At 43.1% G+C, this 24,637-nt stretch overlaps 2 protein-coding genes across 2 annotated transcripts; both read right to left on the bottom strand.

Moving 5' to 3' along the window:
• Nucleotides 1-1,224: 1,224 nt before the first annotated feature.
• Nucleotides 1,225-16,729, bottom strand: GDPD1 (glycerophosphodiester phosphodiesterase domain containing 1). The gene is made up of 10 exons (XM_086475332.1): nucleotides 16,594-16,729; nucleotides 11,933-11,975; nucleotides 7,588-7,723; nucleotides 6,863-6,908; nucleotides 5,431-5,549; nucleotides 4,736-4,825; nucleotides 3,585-3,718; nucleotides 2,840-2,899; nucleotides 1,921-1,972; nucleotides 1,225-1,347 (listed from the first exon to the last, which is right to left on the bottom strand). The coding sequence occupies exons 1-10, from the start codon at nucleotides 16,727-16,729 to the stop codon at nucleotides 1,225-1,227; spliced, it is 939 nt and encodes a 312-aa protein (XP_086331458.1).
• Nucleotides 16,730-17,150: 421 nt separating this feature from the next.
• SMG8 (SMG8 nonsense mediated mRNA decay factor) lies at nucleotides 17,151-23,867 on the bottom strand. Its single transcript, XM_009946693.2, has 4 exons — nucleotides 22,151-23,867; nucleotides 21,351-21,496; nucleotides 20,095-20,970; nucleotides 17,151-18,559 (listed from the first exon to the last, which is right to left on the bottom strand). The coding sequence occupies exons 1-4, from the start codon at nucleotides 23,865-23,867 to the stop codon at nucleotides 18,362-18,364; spliced, it is 2,937 nt and encodes a 978-aa protein (XP_009944995.2). The 3' UTR covers nucleotides 17,151-18,361.
• Nucleotides 23,868-24,637: the final 770 nt, after the last annotated feature.

Below are 24,637 nucleotides of genomic sequence, written 5' to 3' on the forward strand. Positions count from 1 at the left end.
ATGTAAGCTTCCAGAAACACCTTCCTATCTAACCCCATTCCACCATACTTGGAGTTTCCTGGCTTTCGCAAGTAAAGTTACTTCCATGTCCATGCACATAAACTTAATGAATATTGAATGTACTTTTGTGGAGAGAAAAAGACTAAAATTTACACACATCCTAGATTGACACTCGCTGCTTTTATAAGTATGCACATAAATCTGCACTGGGTGAACTAATTTACTAGGAACATTTTAATTTGCCCTGAAACTCCTGACCAAACTTAGTCTTCTTTGGTCCCTCCCCCTAAGAACAACTTCCCATTCACCAAGCTCACACATGTTAGAACTATAAATGTGCAAAAGACTTCTGAAACATGGGCTTCCTTTGTGAAAAGACTATTTCAAAGTAAGTGTAATCTATAATAAGTGCAATATTCCTTTCCGGAAAGCTAGCTACTGCCACGCCACAGTAGCCTGACAGGCAGGTCAGAACCAGAGGCAAACCTAGACGCTTGCAGTGGATCTCAGTGTCAAACCCAGAAGCTGGCTTAAATACTCTATCTAGACCTTGACGAATAAGTCACAGTATTACCATCACATCAGAAATGGGTCTAAATACAGCTGCAATTCAAGCTCAACACTCTTATGAGTAAGAATAATAGAGTAAATCTATACTGACCAAGTGAGTTACTTTTGGTTAAAAAGTGATCGCCTTTACTGATAGACTGCACTGGCTAAACTACCCGGCTAGCCACGGATTTTGCTTTCTATTTCTCCTGTGAGTTGTTTTCTTTTTTGCCCTACAAGTTACCTGAAAACTAAAAGCAACACAAGAAATGCATACGCACAGGGTACACTTCCAGAAACTCTTTAGTTTCTGCCCACTAGAATATAACTGGAATAACTGACATGTCCTGACATCTGCTTAGGAACACTTGTGACAGGTAAAATAACACTTATTATCTACAGCTACCGTATCCAGCAACCTTCTTCCTAGTCATTGCTATTTGTGAGGTGCATCGTTTCTAAATCAGCTATTTACAAATGTAAACTATGTAATTAAAGTTTTAAAATAAATAGACAACCTTTACATTAGGTAGCAACTCAACAAGAAGGTAATAGATCATTCAATTACACCTTTCAAACAAAATGATCTGCGTATGCTGCTCAATTTTTGTTTTTAAATGAAGAAAATCCTTGGCTCACAATCTATTCTGCAAGAACTTCCTTGGTTTTCTTCCTTTATGCTGGATAATTGTGTAAAAACTCCTTAAGTTTTGTTGGATAGTCTGTCATCACTCCAGTTGCTCCCAGATCAAATGCCCTCTTGTACTCTTGCTCTTCATTCAGTACCCAAATATACACCTGTAAGATGAGACAGAAAGATAAATTATTACAGGAAATACTTAAATTTTAAAAAAGGTGACTTTTGACCTAAATTGTTTCACGTGACAGAGATGATGCCACATATATTTAAAATAATAAATAATTATGCTGTGATGCCAAAGACATGCACACAAACATATCCAACTTCTTTCCCCATCGCCCTCCAAATGGGGCATTTTCTAGTGGTGCCTCCAACTCCATTTCATTACCTTAGACTTCAGATATTTCCAAAAGTCAAAATATTATTTTGTGAGAAGCCCAAAACAGGTAAGTCATTTAGCTGATTTTGTAGGCTTAAGTCTGAAATGGGGAAAACCCCTAAATCTTAAAGGGATTTAAATTAAAGAGTCTTTTTTTCCAAGGGTATAATTTTTCCTTTGCAACTACAGAACTGCAAATGTAACAGCATAAGCTACTGCTCAGCAACTTGTAACCCCAGCAACACAACAGGACATGTTGGGGAGAACATGAACCCATCTTAAGGCCATATCTGGCTGGTTCAAATTCTCACCAGGTTAAAAGCACATTTCCTTTAGCTTTGTCACGCTGTACCTGAATGCCCCGAGCAGTGAGGTGGTCAAAAAGTGCTTTCCGCATCAGCAATCTGTGGAAAGAAGAAAGATACTATTTAAGAACTTGGAAGTACATAGGAAATTTTCAATGTCTGTTGATGTTCTGTAATAAATTTTCCAGAGATTCACGGTTTTCCACAAGAAAGTGATTAGAAACCTAATTATAGAAAACTTTTAGTTCAAGCAACTCAAGACTGGTTAACATAGATACTCAGAAATTTGCATTAGCTATGGAATTTGTATCAACTCTTCCAAAGATCAAATCCAGCAGAATCCTCCTTCATTGTACAGGTACCCTGTACCATGTTCAACAAATCAATCTCTTCGCTTTCAGAAGAGATTTTATCTTTCACACCAGAAGACCTAAAACTCTACTGACCACTCAAGAAATCAAACTATCAGGCGTCAGACACAGAAGCAAGAGCCGGAAGACACTTATTGCAACCACATTCAACCTCTGAAAGCACAAGACTAAGCTTCCTTTGAAGCACAGATATCCTTAAAACCTGAAGTGTTCCCCATAAGCCAAACAGGTTCTCCTCTGACAACATAATGAAAGTGTCCCATGAAACGTGAAAGCCGCATTCTGAATCTACTTGCATGCTAATTAGCTGAACACATTGAACGACAGAAATGAAATACACTCAATTGGAATCATGCTCACTATTACTACACCTCAGTATGTTTCAGTGTATGAAAAATAAAAACATACAGGAACACCTATGTAAGATTTCAAAGTGATTTATGCTGCACTGACAAAAAAAGCTAGGAGAAACTGAAAAAAAAAAAAACCAGACAACAAGAAGTAGCTGTAGCAATAGCTAGTCTCAGTTGCTTGAGCCAAACTGTTAATATATAGGCAAAAGAGAAATAAAAATTTAATCGGATTAAAATCTTACGTGTCAGCTAGCCAGATGACAAATTTCTGGCTTCTTGTCATCTTCTGTGGTTCTTTCAGCCTGTTGAGGAGGAGGAAACAAAAAATTACCAGAGCACAGATTAAAATATTATTTGAGATGTTCCTGCAAAAGGAACGTGAAGAACTAACCTTGCAGTTTCTCAAATTAGAGCAGTAATTTCACTGCCTAAGACAGTGACTTAGAATGGGGTTACACAAGCGACACGTGCTGCATTTAAGAGAAGCAGCAGAGAGAGGTATTCAGCAGCACTTTGAATAAAGTATGAGAAACAAAGAGCACATGAAATCTCATATCCACCCTATTACTGACTTGCCTCTTGGCCTTAATCAGACTAATTTTTTCTCAAGAAAAAGGGAGAGAAGTGCAAGAATTAGTTATTTGCACAGCACTGCTACATATTACTATCTACATGGCATCAGCACAAGCTGCACTGTAAAGGCAGCTGCATGAAGGCAGTATTTACAGGAGATGCTGTAAACAGGAAACATTGATATACACAGGCCCCCCCTACTGAGTAACTCAGAGCTGGCTACAGGCAGGTTAAATACAGAGGAGCAGAAGGCTTGCATAGCTTTCTCTTAGGAATATAAAAAAAAGTGCCTAAACTAACAAAACCATATCCTCAGCCCCAGGACACCGACTGAACCAATGCTCAAACTGGCATTATCATTCACTTGCTTTACTGTTATTTCAGTGCAGCACCCACCGACAGACTCTCACTCACTTGAGGATGATGGAAGGCATGGGAATTTCTAAGAATTCTTCCTTGAAAGGAATGAATGGCAGCAGACCAGTGTAGAACAGGCCAAGAAGCAGGAGGACACGTTGCAAACAGAAGATGATGGGAATGTCAGCATTCTGCAGGAACCAGGAAAGAAAGATGCTCAATTATCTTGGGAGATTGTTGAGTCTGTTGCAATTAAACGTACTCATCAATGTATGTTTAAAGTTTAGCACTTGCACTTAAAGATTAGGCTGCCAAATGTTCGTGATATGCCTGCCACTGAATTTGAATTACTCTTTCTGGTAACCTGGAATCCAAACAAAAGTTCTATGCAATTTGAAGGGGCAACAGGGACCTGAAAAAGTAACATTTCACTGGTCACAGTACTGCTTTTGTTACCTGCCCACATCCTCTTTCCAGACTGCAGGACACTACGCAGCACTTTTTCCTAGACTAGCGTTACCACAAAGAACAAAATGTGCTTTAGCACAGGACTTGTTACAGTTTGGTATCATGTCAACCTGCTTCACAACACATTTTTAAAGATGCTGGTTTATGAACCGAACTATTTGGGCATTGATGCTATGAAAATGAACAAATATAACGGCTGTTCAGGTAGGAAATGGCGTGCTGTCCTGCACATATAAATCAGAACAGTATCTGTACTCTCAACTCGATCAGTTTCACTCAGGTGCATAACTCCCTCGGACTATGCACAATTTTACTTCAATTCTAAATTGTACAACTCCTCTGCACAAAAAGGAACAGAATCTATAGCTGTACAACAGCTTTATACCAATATAATTGTGTCAACTAGTGGCTACATCCACTATTTTCATTAAAAGAAACACTCAATAAGCAATCCTAAGAAAAATTTCTTTTGTGCCAGATTAATGATGTGCAAAACAGGCTCTAAGAGTTCCTGGCATAAAATCGTAACACCCTGTATTTTACATAACAAGAATAAAATATGATTAAGCTTAATTCCTCGAGTATTTTATTGCAGAATATCCAGATGTTAACTGTGCCTGACTTACTGTAACAGTGTAGTAAGCAGAATACAATCTAAGCACAACAGTTCTCATCACATCTCGTCCCCACACAGTAACAAGCAGGCAAGAAGAACGAACCTTAGCTGGACCCATTCTTACCTCCTTAAGACACTTTGATACCACCTCATAATTGGCGTTCCCCCATACCGTCAAATGCTCTCGCTTATACTGACTCACCAGCTCGGAAACCTGCAATACAAAAAGCAGAACCCTAACACATAATCACTGAAAGTTGTGTGCAGAATTATTCAACTGGGACACTACTTGCTATGTTTCAACTACATCATCACACAAAAGATAGTTCTTCTTAGGACGACTGTGCTGCTTTGACTGGGAAGAAGCAGGTGTTCGGGTCAACAGATAAAAGCAGAGACCATTACGCCTACAAAAACCCCTAGAGAATTTAAGAAAACTAGATGGCAAAATAGTATCTGACGGAAAGCAGATTTCCTTTTCTGCAATGAGCACTTCTCTACGCTGACATCACTGCTTTTGTAGGCGACAGTCCGTAAGACGGCCCTTCATATGCAGTACAAAACAAACATGTCTCGACATGGAGCTGATGCTATACTGCTAAAGATAAAGGGTCAGTAAAGTGCTGTTCGCACAAAATCACTTCTCTGTCTTCTGTATTACCTCATACATGGAGCAAGACCTAATACGTGAAGGATGAAGCAGGCCAAACCCACAGATTTTAGTGTCACAGACTGCTAGCAACTCCAAGAAACTTTTCTTTTGGCACTTCAGATCATTACACGACATTCAGTCTCAGTTCAACATAGGCTTTCACATACCTTTTTGATCAACACATTGTTGTTCATTTTGATGTCAATGTTGACAGGAGTTTGTGGAAATGCCTCAAACACCTCTTTCAGGAGCGGAATACGGTTGTCTTTTCCCTCACAGTGACATTCTGGGGAAAAAAGAACATTGACACTGCTGTGACCATTTCTAATATGCTGCAGATAAAAGCCAAAATGTCAGAGCACTTGTTACCTTAAAATTAAAAATAATATATAGTTCCCAGAATTAGCAAATTTTTTAACTGAAAAATAAAGTTTACTTCACTCAGATAGTTGTAATTGATTATGCCAAGCTCACTACCATAATGAAAACACCCTAAGCATATCGCACGTTTAGCTTTGAACTTCATAAATTCAGACATTTAGCAACAGTAGGAGTGCAGGTATCATTAAAATCCCAAAATAGCAAATGCTGGTTCAGTTACCACATACCAAATGCAACGAGATTAATATAAAACGAGACCAAATGAGAAGAACTTTTCCTTCTATGAAAAATCACTGGAGAAGCATAATGAGTAAAGGGAACGGAAGGCAAAACCCCCAGATTTTATTGTCTGAAACTGCTTGTGGCTCTAGGGAATTAACTGAAGGCTTTCACCATCTTGTACATAAACAGAAGATACGTGTGAAAATAGCACGTCATGGATCTCATCTTGGTGCATTTTAAGTATTTTGCAATTTTGAACAGAAAACTTTAACACAACATTTGCTTGCTTGACAATTCAAATATGGAAAGGCTACACAAGATAGTCACAAAGCCCCTCGAGCAAACACATCCAATATAATCGCCAGTAGCCTTTTCTAGGTGGAAGGGCTCTCAGTTTTAGCCTGTATACTTTATGCAAATTATAGTCCCACAAATCACAGTTTTCACAAGAAAACAGGTTAATATTTTTCCAAGTTCTCCTCTCCTGCAGCAATATTGGTACTGAACGTTTAAGTCATACATGCAGTAACTACAACTCTCTTCATTCACCCTTCTGAAAATGTATTATCTGACACCTTGTAGTACTTCAAGCTCACAGTGCACCAGCACAACGGCATTTGAGTTGTAAAGAAACTCTCTGCTGCCTCCTCTTCGTTTTTCAAAACGACATACTTTCAAGCAGCACGCTCTGAAGAGCTCACAAGGAACTGGAAAGCAGTTGCAGGAAGCAGACAAGCAAACAATCAAAATGTTTACTTAGAAAAAAAGATATCTTACATCTTAAACTTAGTCACTGCCAACTGGTACGAAAAAAACCCAGTTTTGGTTTCTAAAGCTAGGATTATATTTTCCTTTCAAAACATCTCTTATCAAGATACTGACAGAGGCAAATCCACTTGTCTACTCTCTTCGTCAAAGTAAGAAATCGCCACACTACAATAATGGAAAATTAGTTACTGTTACTGTAAAGTGAAAGAGCAAGAGACAAAAACTTACCTTTCTGAAATGTGACATCCAGCTTGCAGAGATACGGTGGGAGTTCCTTAAAAATAAAGGGAAATGGAACACTAATTCAAATGCAGGGATACAATCACAACTTTTCTTGATAAAGAAAAAAAAAAAAAAATTCATAAGCCATGTGAGTTATCTTTGAAGACAAAAATCATATTGTTTTTAAATCTTCTTGCCCAAAAAGTGATTTAGAAGCACTGCGTTCATTCTCACTTGAGCTATTTGGCATGCTTAAGACTTGTGTTACCTGTAGCTGAGTAAGGTAAAACATTTCCAGATGCCTGTCTGAAAATTCTGAGAATTCCACTTAAATATCAGATGGAAAGACAGTTCTGTAAAACAGGCTTTTAAAGCTGTCAATGCAGGGGGGATTCATCTACCAGTTTTCCCATTAAAAACCTGCCATATGAGGAGCTTGTTGACTAAGTTTCCTTTGTCATCAGCATGGCAGAACAGGCCTACCTCCAGAAAGCTGTTCATCCAACCTACTTTTGGAGGCAGTTAATCACCCTCTGGAAATGTGCCAGTTTTTCTCCCTTGCCTACACAGGGAGCCTAGTTAACTTTTTTAGACAGACAAGATGAATCCTCTCCTCAGATTTTGGATACCAGACACACACACACATGCAGACAACCTTCCTGCCCACTCCAGCCGCTCTACAAATCTATTTTAAAACATTATCTAGCACTAACATTTTTTCTTCAACTTACAGAGTATTTGAGGTCGGATATGTTGACATCAACTCCTGTTGATCTCTTCAGGTTCTCATCATGGGACACAACCACCTGCTCATCTTTTGTCAGGTGACAATCTAGCTCCAACATGTCTGTTCCTATATTAACCGCACTGGAAGCAAAGAAGTCTGCCTTGAACCACACATGTATTCTGTACAGGTCCAAACCTAACACATACATGTTATTCAACTCAACTAATCCCACTGGAGGCACTTCAGATGTTTTATGATGCAACGAATCCTCACAACCTTCCTGCAAAGCAAGAAGCAAACAACTCTGTGCAGTGGGAAAAACTGATGCAAGAATAAACAGCGTATTATGAATCAGAGACGGAACTTGAACTTGGAGCTTTGGCTGCCTCTTCCGTAGAAATTAAGCAGCGCACGTGTGGATTGCAGCCTACCACCTTGGTATTGAGAAACTTACTTCTAAAGTATTGTTTCAGAATTTTGAGTGTGTCGTTTCTTTGTATCTGCACATTTACCCCTGGAAGAAGTGAGGTCTTTTAAGGAAGTAACAAATTTTGTGGTAAGCATAAACAACAAACACAAGTATGTGAAAGTGTCCCCCCCCCTTTTTTTTTTTTTACTGAAGTTAATCAGGAATGGATGGACCAGGAAATTAGCAATGGGGCTTTGAGGCTTTTGGTGGTTTTGGCTACCAAAACCCCATTTAAAAAAAAAAAAAAAAAAAAAGTTAATGAAAAAGTTTTAATTTTAAATTTAAAAAAACCCCAACAATAAAACATCTAGTCATATTTTTCAAAGAAAAATAGCTACTCCTTTTCCAATCCACTGCTTCAGAAAGTTCTAATCCAACCCCAAATCCACTCTATAGAAGCTTAACTCATAGGAGGAGTAGAAAAAAAAGGAGACAGTAATAGTATTGATGAAAAATAAGTAGTACAAGAAACCTCACACCAGAACAGAAAAACTAAGCTTTACTCCAACGAGAAGTGAGTTGCTGATTTCATTAGAAAAGATGCTCAGAAGGTATCATTCCAGCAGGCTAACTAAAAGTTCTGGCCTGAAGTCTGAGCACTTCCTTCACAACACTGGGCTGTTTTTATCCACCTATGAACACACCCAGAAGGTCGCTGAGCACAGTCTATTCGTGACCCAAAGCTCTGCAGCTTCAGTACCAGCCTCCTCCTTAAGAAAAGGGCTTTACTGACTGCTGAAGTACAAACACGCCATAAACATTCACAAATGTAACAACACAACAAAACAAAAATTAGAACATACTCCCGTAAGTGTTTCACACAGTTTCTGGTCCAGCTGGGATAATGATCAAGAAGAGGGTTGTCAAATTAAAACCAATTTGTTAACTGTTTTCCAGTGCCGCTAATTAAGAATTAGGAGAGGAACAAAATCCTGTTATGCATGGAAGATACATAGCCTGTCCTGTGTAATTTTTCCTCCTGAGGAAAAGCATCTCCAAATACATTGCAGGAGATTTGCCAAATTCGTAAAAGACATTCCCATCTAGTACCACGTATTATCATTTAACCAGCAAAATTTATTAGAAATATTACTGCTTAAGAAATTCAGAACTGATGCTGCATGGAAAAAGGAGAACAACCACCTTCCTTGTTAACAGATTTGAGAATTTGCCAGGCTCTTACTAGCAGGTTGCTGCCAAATAAGCTTCCCTAAAGTGCCGAGTTTTTTCAGCTGGAAATCAGTTTGTTCTGCAGCTCTGTAATAACACGTCAAAACTACACTGCTCCAGAGAAGACTCCAGATGCTTTCCAGATTCAGAAGACCGTATTGGATTCAGATCCAACTTCTCCTGGACTCAAGTAGTAAAGCAGGCTCACATCTGCAAATCAGGATGGTAGAGCTCTTTGCTTGTGTTTAACTCCAACTGTTTTCAAGTAAAAGGACATACCAGAAAATATATAAGAAAAGCTTTACCTTGGAAATGAAATTCCATTAGGCAAGGCCTAAGGTAGCACAATGTATAATGTTTATAAATACTAAATTGACCATGTACTTTTATTGCTGTAATTACAGTGTTTAAAGTTTTCTCTCTAAACCAAATATGCTCATAAAATAAAAGGAAATACAATGAGAAAATATCTGGAGAGTTTACTTAGCAAAACAATACTAAAGTACAAGGCTGTATTAGGGACAATTAAACTGGTAATTAAATTCTTACGACATCTTTTATGCCAGATACTTTAAGACAATACAAGTGTCTCTTTCAGCTAAAAATCAGTTATTTTAAAATCTAAAACCATCACAGAAGCATTTAAATACAGTATAACATGATTACAGCCCAAAAAATCTATTAGGCATTTTACCATGCAAAACCAAAAAAAAAAAATATTGTCTTTGGTATAAAAACCTTATAATTGCTTTCCAGAATCTTTGTAAGTTAAGCTAGTATAGAACTTGGAACTACCAATAAAGCCTCCTCCCCTCATACACTTTGTTATATATTATTAGAATAATTATCATGCAACAGTATTGAATATTCTGCAATCACTGTTAAAGCGTAAACAGCATAAACAAAACTATTTGCTTGCCAATACTTACATTGCTGTCAACAAGGCAAAAACACGGGGGCAGGTCTTACGCTGCAGACAAGCATTCTCTTTTGGATTCAACTACATCAATAGTCAAACATGCCTGCCTGCCCAAACCAGCAGGAACAGCTCTTGCAGGCACACCCTATTTAGCCTCGTGCAAAATCCAATGGATTATGAAACGATCAGTTCACACCAGCCGTCTGAGCCAATCTGGATCATTTTTCCTCATGCAGATAACCAATTTTCTACCCAATTTCTTTTGCTAGCCTACCAGTGGAGATGGGAATGAGTAGATGGGAAGGACAAAGCCTTTACCCCTTCACAGAGGAAGACAGAAGACTTTCTACTGCCTAATGCAAAGTAATTGCTCTGACTCTGCTTTCTGCAAAGTAATATGCTTTTATTATTCAACCAAGACAAACTGAAACCAAGTAACTGAACTTTGCTACTGTCAGTTGTGATGAGTTCAAAAAGTAGACCTCAATGCATGTGTTACACTATACTTGTAAAATAATTAAAACGGCCAGAAGAGAGTCAGACAAATGTATTACCACAAAACATTATTTGACTCCTAGCACAGTCTTTGCTCTAAGTACTATGCCTTACTTCTTGGAAGGAAATAAAAATAGGTTATCGTGTAGCCCTATACATATAAAACCTGTAGGATACTAAACGAGAATTAAGAACAGTTAGAAAAAAGCAGCACTTTCCAGAAAGCGTGGTGGCAGACTTAAAAAAAGGCAGGCCAGCAGGGAAAAAACCCCACAAAACTATGCTAAGCTTCCATGGAGATAGAAAATACTGCAGTACTTTCAATAGCGCTGTTTGGTTGGGAAAGCTGGCACTCCTCAGTCTGTCAGGAAATGTGCAAACTGATGAGGCTACTTAGCACAAAGCAAATCAAAAAACCCCCAAAATCCAAAGAGAACCCTACATAATTTAGTAACTTCTCATTGGCAGCCAGAGATTTTGATATGCTGCTTTTTCAAACGCCTTTGAGAACAGTGTTAGAATTCACTACTGAAATGCTGGAGGCTCGAAAGGCTTTCCAGTACCAACTCCATTTTAAACCCCTCGATAAGAGGCTTTCGCACATTGTGCCAATGAGGTATGTGTACGAAGGGAAAAAACCCACATTTTTAATAGCTGTACAGATGGTAAATTACAAGTTAGTGAACATTAGGATTTCAGTCACAATAACTCCAGAGGACAAACTATTGACCTTCTGTGTAGAGGAGGGCACCGAATACCATGAAACCATGGAATGTCTAAGCGAACTGCTTACAGCCATAACAGCAGCCACAGATTTAACTTCCTGAAAGCCAGCCTTGTATGCTGATTAGCAGAGTGGCAAGGGCTATGATCTGAAACACACCGATGTTTCTCAAACGGTATCTAGAAGAAACAGTGCGTGATATTAATTACAAAAAACAGCTTTAAAATGATACATAAATTAATGGAAGTAATCACCATAAAACATGGAAGCAGCATTGCTTCATGTTTCATTAGCTAACACAGGAGGAATCGGGCCTCAGCAGTTTTATTTCCAATTGCCAGTCTACCACGTTATTGTGAACAAGTCATAGTTTGTGGTATCCCAATTCCTTCTTGTTTTAATTGGAGCGATGTTTAGCAATCCACAGGTCATCCAAATGAGAGATGACTTTCAGAAACAGGATGCTGCACCCCAGACAACTGATGGAAGTCCAATCTTTTTTGATTGCTTCACTCACTAAAGACAACAAGAACACCATTAATTTAGGCATTACTGGTTCCATTTGTACTCACTGGTGAAAGGCTGCCATCGTGTTTTCCAGGTTCTCTCCAGCACCTACAAAAATAACAAAAACTAAAACATGTACAAAACCCTTTTCCTCCCCTCAATCCCAGTGGAAATACTAAAAAAAAAAAAAAAAAAAAAAAAAAGTATTTAAAATTTTACATATTTTGGAGGAATGAGTATGAAGCTAGAGTCAGAAACCCCTGTTGCTGCTAACCTGCTGGGGAGACCCAAGAGACAGGACTTTCACAAGGTAAAACAATTTTAAAAAAGACAAAAAAAAAACCACAACAGACTGTTATCTTGGATTTGTATAACGCTTTGAATATACAAATCAAAGTGTTTATTTTACCAGAGGTTGGGTGTCCTGTTTTTCTTTAAAGGTGTTGTATTTGGCTATGACAATATGCTCCACAGGAATAGGAACAGTAGATACAAAAAGTCTACCTCAGAGTTAGTGGGAGGAGTAATAAGAGGAGCGGTAACTAGCGGGAAAAACCCAACAAAACAAAGCAAGAAAAAAAACACCCAAGACTCTCTAAAACTGATATTCCCTAAATGCATAACCCAGTTGATGCTCAAAGAGGTGACAATCTCTTTTTTCAGTGCAAGGATACTTCCCAAAACAGCACAAATCTGTCAATGAAGGTTTGTGCTGCTGCCAAAGGGAGGTCTCATATGCAAAGAATGAAACACACATCAACTCCAGTTAAGAAATGAAAGGACAAGCAAATTAAATTTTCTCTCAGGCAGGAGCAAACTCTGCAACTCTTAATCCACCATTCTCTACAGAAAAATCTTTGAAAATCAGCCTGGTTAGGGACTGAAAATGGTTGTGCCTTCTCCCTCCCTCAGAAAATAGGCAGTATTACATACCGAGAAACAAAACAACTTCAGGAAGATACCTGTACTGATGAGGATATCTATGCAAATTTTAACTACTCTGACAGCGATGAATGACAGACTTTGTAAATAGCAATTATAAAAGCTCCAATTAAAGCCTTGCCTGTTAACAAGGCCTCACCAGTACATACTTACCTAAGTCCATGTTTAGTTACTTAATCAAAGCAATGCAATTCACGCATGTGCAACCAGCAATTAAAAATTGGTGTTACTAGGTTAGCTGCCATTGGTAAGATTACAAAATTGAAGACTTAACTGACTTGGAATTGTAATGACAAAATCTGCATGGTTTAACACAAACCAATACAGTAAAGCCACAGCAGCTTCTGTGATCAGACATTCACCAATATTTTATGGAATGTGATTGCAGAAATAGGAATAGGCTGAGGGGCAAAAGTGACAGAGGGATAGAGGAGAGCATGTGAATCTCATCGTGTCCTTCTGATGATTGCCTAACAGATGGCAAAAACCTGCACAGGACCTGCATCATTAGTTATAAGTTAACTGCAATAAAAACTGATGTTTCAGATAACTTATCAACTGTGACAATACAGCCCATGCATCCTCAACGGTAAGAGAGGGGAAAAACACCTGAGTCAGTCTTCTATTTGTGAACAAAACAAGAGTATCCTGACACTCTGGGCAGAAATTTCCAAAAATAAAACTCTTAAGTGACTTATCTAACAAGTCACATGTCAGGGAGGTAGGTATGGAGAGTCAAAACAGCTGGTAACAAAATGCCTGACTTGTGGTTTTGGGGAAATGAGGAAAGGAGTCGAGAGATCTGCTGAAACAGGAATTCTAAGTCAGCAATATGGCTTTCACAAACCACACTCAGAAAAAGGAACTCTGACAAGCAAGCAATTTGATGTACTAAATCATTTTCCCTTCCTAAAAATGAAAAGGCTGGACTGACTGAAGGGCTTCTGACATTCACTGAAACACACCTCCAGATTCATGTATTGTCCATTTGTGTTGTTGCATTTCCCACGCAGAAATTACCTTCCCCACCACACTTCAGCATCCTGTGAGCCAAAACATTACAATTGCATGCTCCAACTTTCAAAGCACCACCAGGGGACAAGAGGGAGTCAATGTCAAGCACTGGCTCAAGCAGATGACGCATAGAAATTCTGTTGTTTGGGGTTTTTCCCCCCAATATAAGCAAAGGAGCCTGTTAACAAGAACGCTACCAGCAGGTCAAGGGAGGCGATTGTTCCCCTCTACTCAGCACTGGTGAAACCACACCTGGAGTGCTGTGTCCAGTTCTGGGCTCCAAAGTAGAAGACAGAGAAGGGCTATGAAAATTAAGGGATATGAGATTCTTGCATACAATGAGAGACTGAGGGTGCTGGAATTGTTTAGCCTGGGGAAGTGAGGCTCAGGAAGATCTTACCAACATGTATAAATACCAGATGGGAGACAGTGAGGAAGACCGAGTGAAACTCTTCTCAATGGTGCCCAGGGAAAGGACAAGAGGCAGCAGGAACAAATTTATAAACTGTGTTTCCTGTATTTCAACATAAGAAAAAAAAACTTTTTTATTTTAAGAGTGATCAAACTCTAGAACAAGCTGCCTGGAGAGGCTGTGGAGCCTCCGTCCTCGGATGTATTCACAACCTAGAACTGGACAAGGTCCTGATCGACTTGCTCTAGTTGCCCCTGCTCCAGTCAGACGAGATGATCTCTAGAGGTGCTTTCCAATCTCAACTATTATGTGATTCTGTAAAAGCTATCATGCTACCTGCCTCAAAGACCCTGCAATCCAGTCCACACAGCTGGCATTGACAGAAGACTCTAGCACAGAATATAAAGACTTAATTATTGATCCCAGAAATGACCAATCTTAAAACTATGAAAAAGTGAAGAAATAACGCAGGCATGCTTCCACTGATGAGCTATAAATGGAGGTAAGAAAATGCCTGCATGAAGAAAGAAGCGAAATCAAAACGCACAGACTTAAAAAAACTTTACACAGAAGGCTTCACCTCAGAGAGGGAAAAGCCGAACAAGTTAAGTGTTATCTTGATCTCTGAAGTTAACAGGAGTAATGCAATAGGGAACCTGACACTGAGTCTAAAGCTACAGCATGACAAGAACTTAAGTCCCACAGGAATTTAAGTGAGAAGGTAAATACTAGAGAGTAAAGAGTAAATGATCTTCAGTCTCATAGCATTCGATGAGCAAAAAGCTGCTGAGATGTTGTTTAAGCATCATACTTCTACCATAGCTGCCTTTCACAGTATACATGTGGACACAGAACAATGCAAAGTCTGTGGACTCTCTCTCTGAACACCTAATGAACAATCCTCCCAGTAAGTAAAGCCTTCCTGTTGTTCTGCTGCTTAGTGCTACCGGCCAAAACACTTGCATTCTAGGCTTTGGGCTGTGCATCTTAACCAAGGTCACTGCAAAGGAGTGAGAACAAAAGAAAATTAAGGAGATCCTACCAAGTTCCAACAAAGTCATACGCAAGTTTTTAACAGCTCACAAGTTAACAAAGAGGTAACAAACAAAACTGAGAACCTTTGTTTGTTGAAGTAAAATACATACCTACCAAGAAACAGCTCATACACACTTTCCAAACCAAAACGTGCATTTTAGGCTACGCTTAGGACTCTAGTTACAAAGAACCTTAATCCATCGTATAAACTAAATGAAAGAAATGCAAGTAATAAAATCTGTAAGAGACTAGGTCTAGTTTTTTGTATTTTAGTAATTCAAGGCAGTAGCAGTTGTTAAGGACCACTGGCGAGAACTGCGATCAAACACTGCATAAACTGGCACTAGACAGACACTGAAAACTCATTAAACCCAGCATCTGACATATCTGCCCCATAGAATTTCAGGAAAAATATTTACTAGAACACTGGCTATTTTCACAAATTGAATGAGGCAGCAGGGAAGAGTGCGCAACTGATCTTCAAAGAACAGGAAAATACAATTTGCTGTATTTTTTCCCTCCCAATACTTCAGAAAAGGTAGAAGAAACTTTAAAAAAAAAAAAATCTTTTCGCTATTTTAGATAGAAGCAACCAGCCTACCCACAAAGGCCTTGGCACAAGGTGTACAGAGGGGACAAGACTCCCAAAATGGGATCGGTTTTACCACGGCACTGAGCTATTAGCTCTCTCCAACACCAAGGAGAGCAAGAACAGTCACAGCAAACTGCATTTCTTCTGAAAGCAGAAAGCAAAGCAAACAGGCAGTTAAGAGGCAAGATGACTGATCTTTTGTACCTGATCTAAGCGACAGTCAGCCACCTCTCTCCTTAGGAAGAGAAATACCATAATATAGAACCATTAGGAAGAAAAAATATATACGTTTGAGAGGAAAACCATCGTGACCCATGTAAAACAAGCTGATTTCGGCTGACGCGTTTTGAGTTCGGAGATTAATTCAGCTTTGAAATCAAGCACTGGTCAGCAGGTGGCACCTAAAATTAGGTTGCGGGAGGAAGGTTTAAAGGGAGCCCGCTGCGAGCGACAGGCATCGCGAAGCAGCCCCTCAAGACCCTCCCGACAGGGCTCCGGCAGCGCCCGCCCGTACCAGGGCTCCGGGAGAGAAGCGTCCTGCGGGAGCGGGAGGGCATCGCCCCGCGGGGGCCAGCGGAGCCCCTCCGCGCCGGGACCCGCGCAGGGCTGCAGCCCTCAAGAGCGGCGGGCGGCCGCAACCTTCCCCCGCCTGGGGGAAGAGCGGGAAGCGGCGCTGCCAGAGCCGCGGCGGGCAGGGAGCGCCCCCCTCCCCCCCGCACCCCCTCACTCACCGCCGCGGTGGGAGATGTGCCGGCAGCGGAAGCGCTGCCGCTTGGGCCGGTGGAGCAGCCCCGGACACTTGAGGAAAAGCGCCGAGGTGAGGACGTATCCGCCCAGCGTGGAGAGCAGGTAGAGCGTCGCCGACATCCTGCGCCTCTCGCCGGCTACACCGCTCCCCGCCCGGCCCGACCCGGCCCGTCCCACCTCCGGCCCGGCCCGCAGCCGGCTCCCAGCGAGGCGGAGGCGCTGCGGGAGCCGCTGCCACTGCGGCCGCGCAGCCGCACCGCCTCCCCCCCCCCGCCCCCGAGCCGGGGAGAGTGCGCAGGCGCAGAGGGACCCCCGCCCTTCCCGCCAAGGGCTCGGCCGTGAGGCAGGGTCCCCTCAGAGAGGGGCTCGGCCGCGGCGCTGAGGCGGCGGGAGCTGGGCCGGGCTCTCATGCCGTCGCCCGCCCGTCACGGCTTGCTTTTTTTATAGTTAACAAATACTGCGAGCGATTTCCAATTATACACTTTAATTTCCCGTTTCGCTTTCCCCGGATCACGGCCGCGTCTCTCGGACATAACTGCTCTCCATAGTGCTTTTCATTTTATTGATTGCACTCGGGTAAGTGCTTGGTAAATCTAAATTCATTAAGGCGCGCAGAGGGAGATGCTGTCTTCCTCACAGACAGAGGGAGGTGTTTTCCACACCCTGATCAGAGATACCGTACGCCAAACAGAAACCAGGTCTCAGCTCCACAGTCAGCGGTATAATTACTGTATTATAACAAATTGGCAAATTAGATTTTGTATGCATGCTAATTAAAAACAAATATTCTAGAAATTAAATTAGGTCTCAGCATACTGCTACTATCACATCTTCCCGCAAAAAAAATTTAGAAGCTGATTTACTGCAACAGCCGCCATGTGGGAAGCTCTCAGGATTTAAGCCACCTTTCAGTACATCATGTAGCACATCTTTTGGAAAGTGTAGTATAATTACACAAACTCCCTCAATTTGAGATTCAAACTGGGCTAAACCCATCCTTTTAGCAACCAGAAGTCTGTGTAATGGCTACAAGCCAAGCTCTACTGACACTTAAGCTGCAGTTGCGTATAATGAACAAGCTCATAGGGCTCTACATTTTCCACAAATTGACCAGCAGGTTTAGTTTCCAGAGAGATCTGTCATTGCAAAATATGAAATAAAGCTTGCCTTTTAACAAAATCTGACCTATGAACACAAATACAGTAAAATATTTCAATCTGATTGAGCCAGTTTCTGGCATGGTGTTAATACAAATCAGAACTGTGACGCCTTTTCTTTTTAAAAATAAGATCAAAGACAAACGATTTCTCACATCACTACATTGAAAGCATCTATTGTTTGCATACAAATAGCTTGTTTAGAAAAAGAGAAAAGATTCTGCCCATCATTGCCTCAATACGACAAAGGAAACTATTTCAGGCAATGCCAATTTTTAATATTCCTAAAGATGTATGTAGAAAGATATGATAGGGAAAAGCACTATTATCAAAACACCTAGTAATACAGGCTCAGTATATCGTGATAACCAGCTTTTATTTTTTACATATGAAAATCTAATAAACGGAGAATTGTCATGTCTCAGGTTCCTTTCTCTGCTTTGACATCGGACCTTACTTTCAACCTGACTGCGTTCCAGTGAAATACAGCGGGCTTCACTAGATCACAGTGAGAGCTGTGGGTAACAGACATGAATCAAAATCCATTATTTGAAGATAGTCTTTTCAAACCAAAATGAATCTACCAGAACATTTCTTATTGTGTAATCGCTTTCAGTATTCCTCGGAGAACTTTGTAACTCATTAGTTGCTGGCTTTCTTTGGGAGGAAAGCAGGGCCCACGTTCTGTCACATATGCGTAAGGAAACCTAAGCACCCACAGTCCATCAGAGGGAAGGGTGATTTCCTGCTTCTCAGGGTAAAACACAGGACAAGGTGGTGGCCCTGGTTGAACCTGAAATCAAAAGGAAATATAAGGAGATAAACAAACATCATTAGAATAAAACAACAAAACCCAAAACTTAAAAGCAAACTGAATCCAAGGAAGTCTCGTAAGTCTTGCCTACAACTATGTTCTTATCCACTTGAGCACATTCCAGGAAACCACTGTGCCGTTATCGCGAGACATCCATAATTTTCCAATTTTATCACGGTGCAGATGCTGAATTTAAGACTGCAGATTATGTCCTACCAAAGAGACCCACAATACAAGCACAAGCCATTCGCCTCTCGAGCTAAATGACGCATTAGCAGCAGATTTCAACACTGCAGCAGACAGCCCTGAGCTATTAGCCTCCCTTTAAACCAACGTGAATTTTCAAGGATTTCAGCAATATCTAATAGGGACTCTTGTATAATTTGAATCAAAAGATTCAGAAAGTCTTATTCACACAAGGAACCGATGTGTGGAACGCACAGCACATAGCATAATGAATATTCCAAATAAAAAGACACCCTTAGGAGTCAAAAGCTGCGATACAAATGTAAGCTGGGAATGAAGAGCAAAGTAAGTGTCAGCACAAACTGAACCTTCAATTCTTGCCTCCATTTGGAACAGTAACACAGTAAATTGCAAAATGCATTGAAATTTTGGTGTTGGTGTCAGGCTTCAGTCAGTATTCTCCCTTTAACTTCTAAAACAAAGCAGGTTCACACCTGAGTAGCTGAAGGTGTCCCATAAAAGAAGCTGACTCCACTGTCTTGTGATTCAGTATTAAGGATCTTGTGGCACTTCCCAAACAGCTCAAAGGGTTACAAAACGTCCCAAATCTGCCCCCCCAGATGCATTTTGTGCTAACTGTTGTTAATCAGTGACACTAGGATACAAAACCCACCAATATTCTTGCCATAGTCTAACAAGGAATAAGCACTTCTGTGCATGCAGTATTTCATATAGCAGTAGTTGAGGGAAGATAGGCTTGCTCACATTTTACTGTCTTAAAAAGTAAGAAAGTGTAAATGGAGCTTTTTCTCCATTTTTTTAAATACACGGTTGAAAACAGGAAAAAATCTCCAATAAAAAATCCAACACTTTTTCACCTCCTAAATGCAAAAGGTAACAAATAATAATAATTGGTCTCAGCAATGAGTCACTGCTCTTCTCTATGACATTTAAAATGAGAAATTCATTCTTATGCAGTCATTACTCACTTGTTATCCTTCTCAAAAGAAGCAATTATTACAGTACGGAATGCTATTAATTCATCCTTGATAAAGTATTTTTTAAGACTTACTTTATACCAAGTATAAAGCTGGCATAAGCCAATCTCGAAGTTTTAGAACAAAAACAAACCACAAATGTTTATAAAAACTTTCGGCGACTACTGCCTTAGAGAACTTGAGTGAAGTTGGTTTGAACTGGAAAGAGTTTCTTGTAGCATCCCTCTGACACCCTTTGCCCATCACCCTTGTGCCTTCCGGTCCTGCAATTAACGTTCCAACACCGAACCCTGTCTCTGCAGCTACCAGGGTGCCTCTTCCATTCCTTACCTGAGGTGTTAACGTGATCTGCAGCGGAGCATCAGGAACCACCACGAAGAGTCTCATGAACTGAGCGTAATGTGGCTTGAGTCCTCGTCCCTGAGTCGACGAGAGGATATACAGCGGCATGTCAGAATTGAGGGCTTTGATAGCAGATTCCTTTGGGCCCCCTCCCATCACTTTCATGACCTTATCGGGCCCTGAACACATGAACCTCCTACCACGTGCGTCTTCATATTCAAATCCTACAAAAGCTCGAGCTATGTCATCTCTCCGTCTTCCTCTTCCCATCACAACCGAGCTTCTTTTCCCAGGAACAGCCTTGTTAGGTGCAGGCCAGGAATTGGTATCCAAGTCTCCTTCATCTTCAGTTCTCGTCCTGATGACAATGTCCCACGGCATTAAATAGTTTGTTCCTGGGATAAAGCCTTGTTGATCTAAGCCTGTGTGGAAGTTATAAGCTTTAGCAGGCCCCAGCTTAACCAGTGACCAACTTGAGAATTTGGGCAGAAGGCCTTTGGGGCAATTAGAATGGAGCATCCCAGGGAGGTACTCGACAGTGGACGCCTGGCGATCCACCAGGCTTGGCCTTTTCTCACTTTTGGAGTCCCCACTCTGCCCATGACTTTCTGCGTTGTCCCCTCCACCCTGGGCATCAGGCGGGTAAGTGCCCAGGCTGCCCGTTGACTGACCCAGGCTGAGGGCTAAGCTCAGGCCTGTGCTTTCTCCCTGAGTCTGAGGTTCTTTTTCCTTAAGCTTCTCAATCTCGCCTTCTGGAGGAGCAGGTGATGACTCATCCCGAGCAGGTGCCGGATCAGGTGTGCTTGGCTGAAATATGGGAAAGTTGATGTGCTCCAGTTTCCCACAGCATTTTTCTTCCAGCAGCTATGAGAAAGAAAACACGGTTAACTTCCCACCTTCCACTTCTGAGATGAGGGAGTTCAGAGTCATAACATACATCAGCTACAATTAAGATTCAACAGGTTCACGCTACGTGAGGACCAAAGCAGCGATGGGAATACAGCCCACAGACACGATGGATTTAAAACTCACATGAACCAACACATGCTCTGATGAAGACTGGGCTAAGCAGAGCAGGCAGGTCCGTTGTGCAAACAATTTCCATTCCCAGAAATATCTTCCCCAAGCAACATTTACAAGTTGATAGCATTCAGAGGAAACTTATCTGTAGTCACTTCAGAATACAGACTTTGTTGATGAAGCAAAAGCACTGCTTGAAGCAAAAATAGAGATCTAAGAGTTACCTGGTAAAAGTCATAATTAGCTGCTTTGATATCAAAGGGGTCATCACGAGGAGCTTGTTTCCTTCCACAGTTACAGGCACCAGTGGAACGAGCCCGGCTGTTGTGGTACAGAATTGGAGGATTTCTGTCTGCTTCTGGCTTTTCCCCTAAAAGCAAAAATCAATCAAACCCTATAGAAATTGCTCACCATTTCTAGAGATTCTTTAATTCCCTTCATCCACTGCTTCCTCCTTGCTATATACTTATGCAAAATTATTTGCCAGCAATGCCAGTTTGTCAAGCAGCTCCTCCCCTTCCCACTTCTAATACAAAGTTACGGTGCTGGTTATACCACTAAACTGCATCTTCTTCATTTTTACAACCTCTTCCTAAAAGGCATAAATAGTTCTGCCTGCAATACACGTACCTTGGACAGTTTCTATTCCTTGACTGACATCAATCAAGCAATCTAAAAAAACGGGGGGAGGCACTTATGCTTCCCAGAGAACTTCTGTTCTGTTACACCTCTATTGTTAGGACTCCAGTGTAACGCTTCTAATTAGCAAGATGGAATAAGAGTTACTACTAAAATTAGATTTACTACTAACAGCGGACTTGCTCCTAAACATTACTCAACATAAAGGAAACCTGCACAACAGCTCTGCTATAATTAATCCCACTGTACAAAGATGAACCTTCAAAGCTGCCAAGCTTTCATCTTCCATAAACACCCAAGAGTCGGCGTTTTCAACCTAAGACAAACATTTTAAAGCGGATACAAAATTAAACCACGAAACCCAATTACAAGTGATCTGCTTTACCTGCTTTTGGGAGCAGATGAAACTTATGCACGCAGTGCTGGTCAGTTAAACTCCGCTCTTCACAGAGCTGGTGCCCGTTGCTCCAAAACTTGTAGCAGTCCTCGTTAAGCTGCATGGCGTACTTATGAAAGGCCGGGCCGCGGGCATGCTGGCTGTACACACGCAAGGCCTGTGCCAGTTGGTTCTTATGGACCGTCATGGTGTAGTTGTGGGGCAGGTTGGATTGATAGGCACTGTGGGCCATGGGGAGAGCTTTCTGGCAACGGTTTTCTGAAAACTTGGTGTCTATATCTAAATAGCCTTCCAAGACTTTGATGCTGCCCATGATTTTTGAGCTCAGTTCGCCAGTGAGAGAGGTTGGGTCATCATCTTTGCCTTCAATGGTCACTTCATACAGTTTTAAAGCTGCAGCAACCCACTTCTGGTAGGTTGGGAGCTCAAAGTGAGAGGGCTGCGGGTTCCTCCCCACGCTGTCATCGAAGCCCTTCTTGCTGAGCACCAGCTCCACATGCTGCCACAGGAACTCCTTGAGGGTGCAGTCCACAAGCTGCCCAGAGGAGCTGGAGCTGCTGCTGCTGCTCTCTGCATGGAAGGACAGCTGCTGCCTGCCGTGCCGCATCATCTGATACCTCCTGGGTCCCGACAGGGTGGGAGCCAGCAGCGAGTCAGTCTCTCTCATAGTGCAGTTGCTCCTGAGTTGGTCAAGAAGCATGGCCACTGGGTCATCTCCGTCCTGGGGCCCACCGGCCACAATGTACACGAAAGCCTGGTTAGCAGGCACGGTGAACAAGCAGTTGATGCTCTGGTTGGTTAACACCCTGCTCTTGCGGAAGATGCGGTAAATCTGATCCTCCAGAGCATGCTGCAACCTCCTCTTGGGGGAATGCTTCTTGGGGGGTGGCTTTTCCAGGTGACTGCAGGGGTCCTGGCCCCTCCCTGGGGGGGGATCCACCTTCAAGGCCCCGTTGAGCTGGAAGAGGAAGAGGAGGCGCGGAGGGCATGGCCTGCAGTTGAGCTTCCACTCCTTGCCGACCGGGCAGTCTTTGATGGCAGCCTTCAGCGAGGGCAGGACCTTCTGCCGCAGCCCGTCCAGCGCCCTGAAGACACGGTCGTAGGTGATGTCGAAGGAGCAGGTGGGGTGCACCAGCAGCAGGATGTGGCAGACGGAGAAAAGGTAGAGAAGGCTCAGGCAGTGCAGCTTCTCCTGGTGCTTCCAGAACTCGTGGGCCTCGGCGTGAGGCAGAGGGGCCGGACCACCGGAGGGGTGGCCGGGCCCTGTCTCCCGGCTCTCGGCCGCCGCCAGGTCCCCGCAGGCCCGCAGCAGCTGCGGCGTGTCGCAGATGGAGGTGAGCACCAGGTACAGCACCCTGCTCTCCTGGCAGTAGTAGGCCTGCAGCTGGTTGTAGTCCTTGGCCGCCGGATCGCCCTCCTGCCCCGGGGCACCGTCCGCCAGCTCGGGGTCCTCCTGCTCGAAGAGGGGGAAGACCTGCCGGTCGCACACGGTGCTCACCAGGGCCGCCTTCTCCGAGTACAGCTGCAGCGCCGTCTTCCCGAAGATGCCCACCACGCACACCTCCTCATCGCCGGGCCCCGCCGCCGCACCGCCCCCCTCGGCGGCAGCCGTGGCGGTCAGCAGCAGCTCCCGCAGGCTCATGGGCCCCACCGCCGCCATGCCGCCTCCCACCGCCCCTCCGGGCAGCCCGGCCGGCAGCGGCATGGCCCCGCTCCGCCAACGCCGGAAGCGGTGGCGTCCCGGCCCCCGCGCATGCGCTGCCCCGCCCCGCGGCGGGCAGAGCGAAGCAGGCGTCATCGCGGCGGGGAGGCGGTCACGGCGCGGTCGTCACCGGCGCTTCGGGCGCGGCCGGTGCCGGCGGGAACCGGGGCGTGCAGGGGCACAGCGAGAGGGAGCGGGGCTGCAAGGGACGCCCCCGCGGCAGCGCTCTGCGGCGATCCAGGAGCGGTGAGGCGGTGTGGGCACACAGCACGTCATCGGCGAGGGAAGTCTGGCACGGCGCAGGTTTTCAGCTCGGCAGAGGCCCGGGGCAGGGCAGTGCTCTGAGGGACGGTGCCGGGTCACTGCCGTGCCACCAGAACCAGCCTCGTCTCCTTGGAAAGCGGCTCCCGTGGCGGGGGACAGCAGGGCCTTGTGTCCCCACCGGGAGCCGCCACACGGGCACCGTGCCCATCCACCGCTGTAGCTCGTGGTGAGCTCGACGTCAAAGGAGCTTCCAGTTACTTGCCTTGAGGCAGTGCGGTCTGGGCACATGGCAGGTGATCCGGCACCAGCCAGCAGCAACACGTGCTGCAGTTACTTCATACCCACAGAATGGAACTGTTTGTGGAAACTTCCAGCCTTTCACTTTAATAACACTTGAGTGCTAAAATGCTGCTTTTCTTTGAACCAGTATAATTACCATCAAGATAATTTTTGTTAAAAAAACCCCCAAAAACCGTAAAGACAATATTGAATTTCAGCAAACAGGCACA

Source organism: Leptosomus discolor, chromosome 18 (assembly GCF_034619465.1).
Source record: "Leptosomus discolor isolate bLepDis1 chromosome 18, bLepDis1.hap2, whole genome shotgun sequence".
NCBI lineage: Eukaryota > Metazoa > Chordata > Aves > Leptosomiformes > Leptosomidae > Leptosomus > Leptosomus discolor.

Coding starts and splice junctions, on each gene's coding strand:
- GDPD1 (XM_086475332.1), bottom strand. CDS start 16,729: ATGTCGGCGACGCTCTACCTGCTCTCCACGCTGGGCGGATACGTCCTC. Junction 5,550..6,862: donor GGATGTCACATTTCAGAAAG/GTAAGTTTTTGT, acceptor TTTTTTCCCCAG/AATGTCACTGTGAGGGAAAA. Junction 4,826..5,430: donor ACAATGTGTTGATCAAAAAG/GTATGTGAAAGC, acceptor TTTGTATTGCAG/GTTTCCGAGCTGGTGAGTCA.
- SMG8 (XM_009946693.2), bottom strand. CDS start 23,867: ATGCCGCTGCCGGCCGGGCTGCCCGGAGGGGCGGTGGGAGGCGGCATG. Junction 20,971..21,350: donor CTAATTATGACTTTTACCAG/GTAACTCTTAGA, acceptor TCTTTCTCATAG/CTGCTGGAAGAAAAATGCTG. Junction 18,560..20,094: donor AGATCACGTTAACACCTCAG/GTAAGGAATGGA, acceptor TTTTGATTTCAG/GTTCAACCAGGGCCACCACC.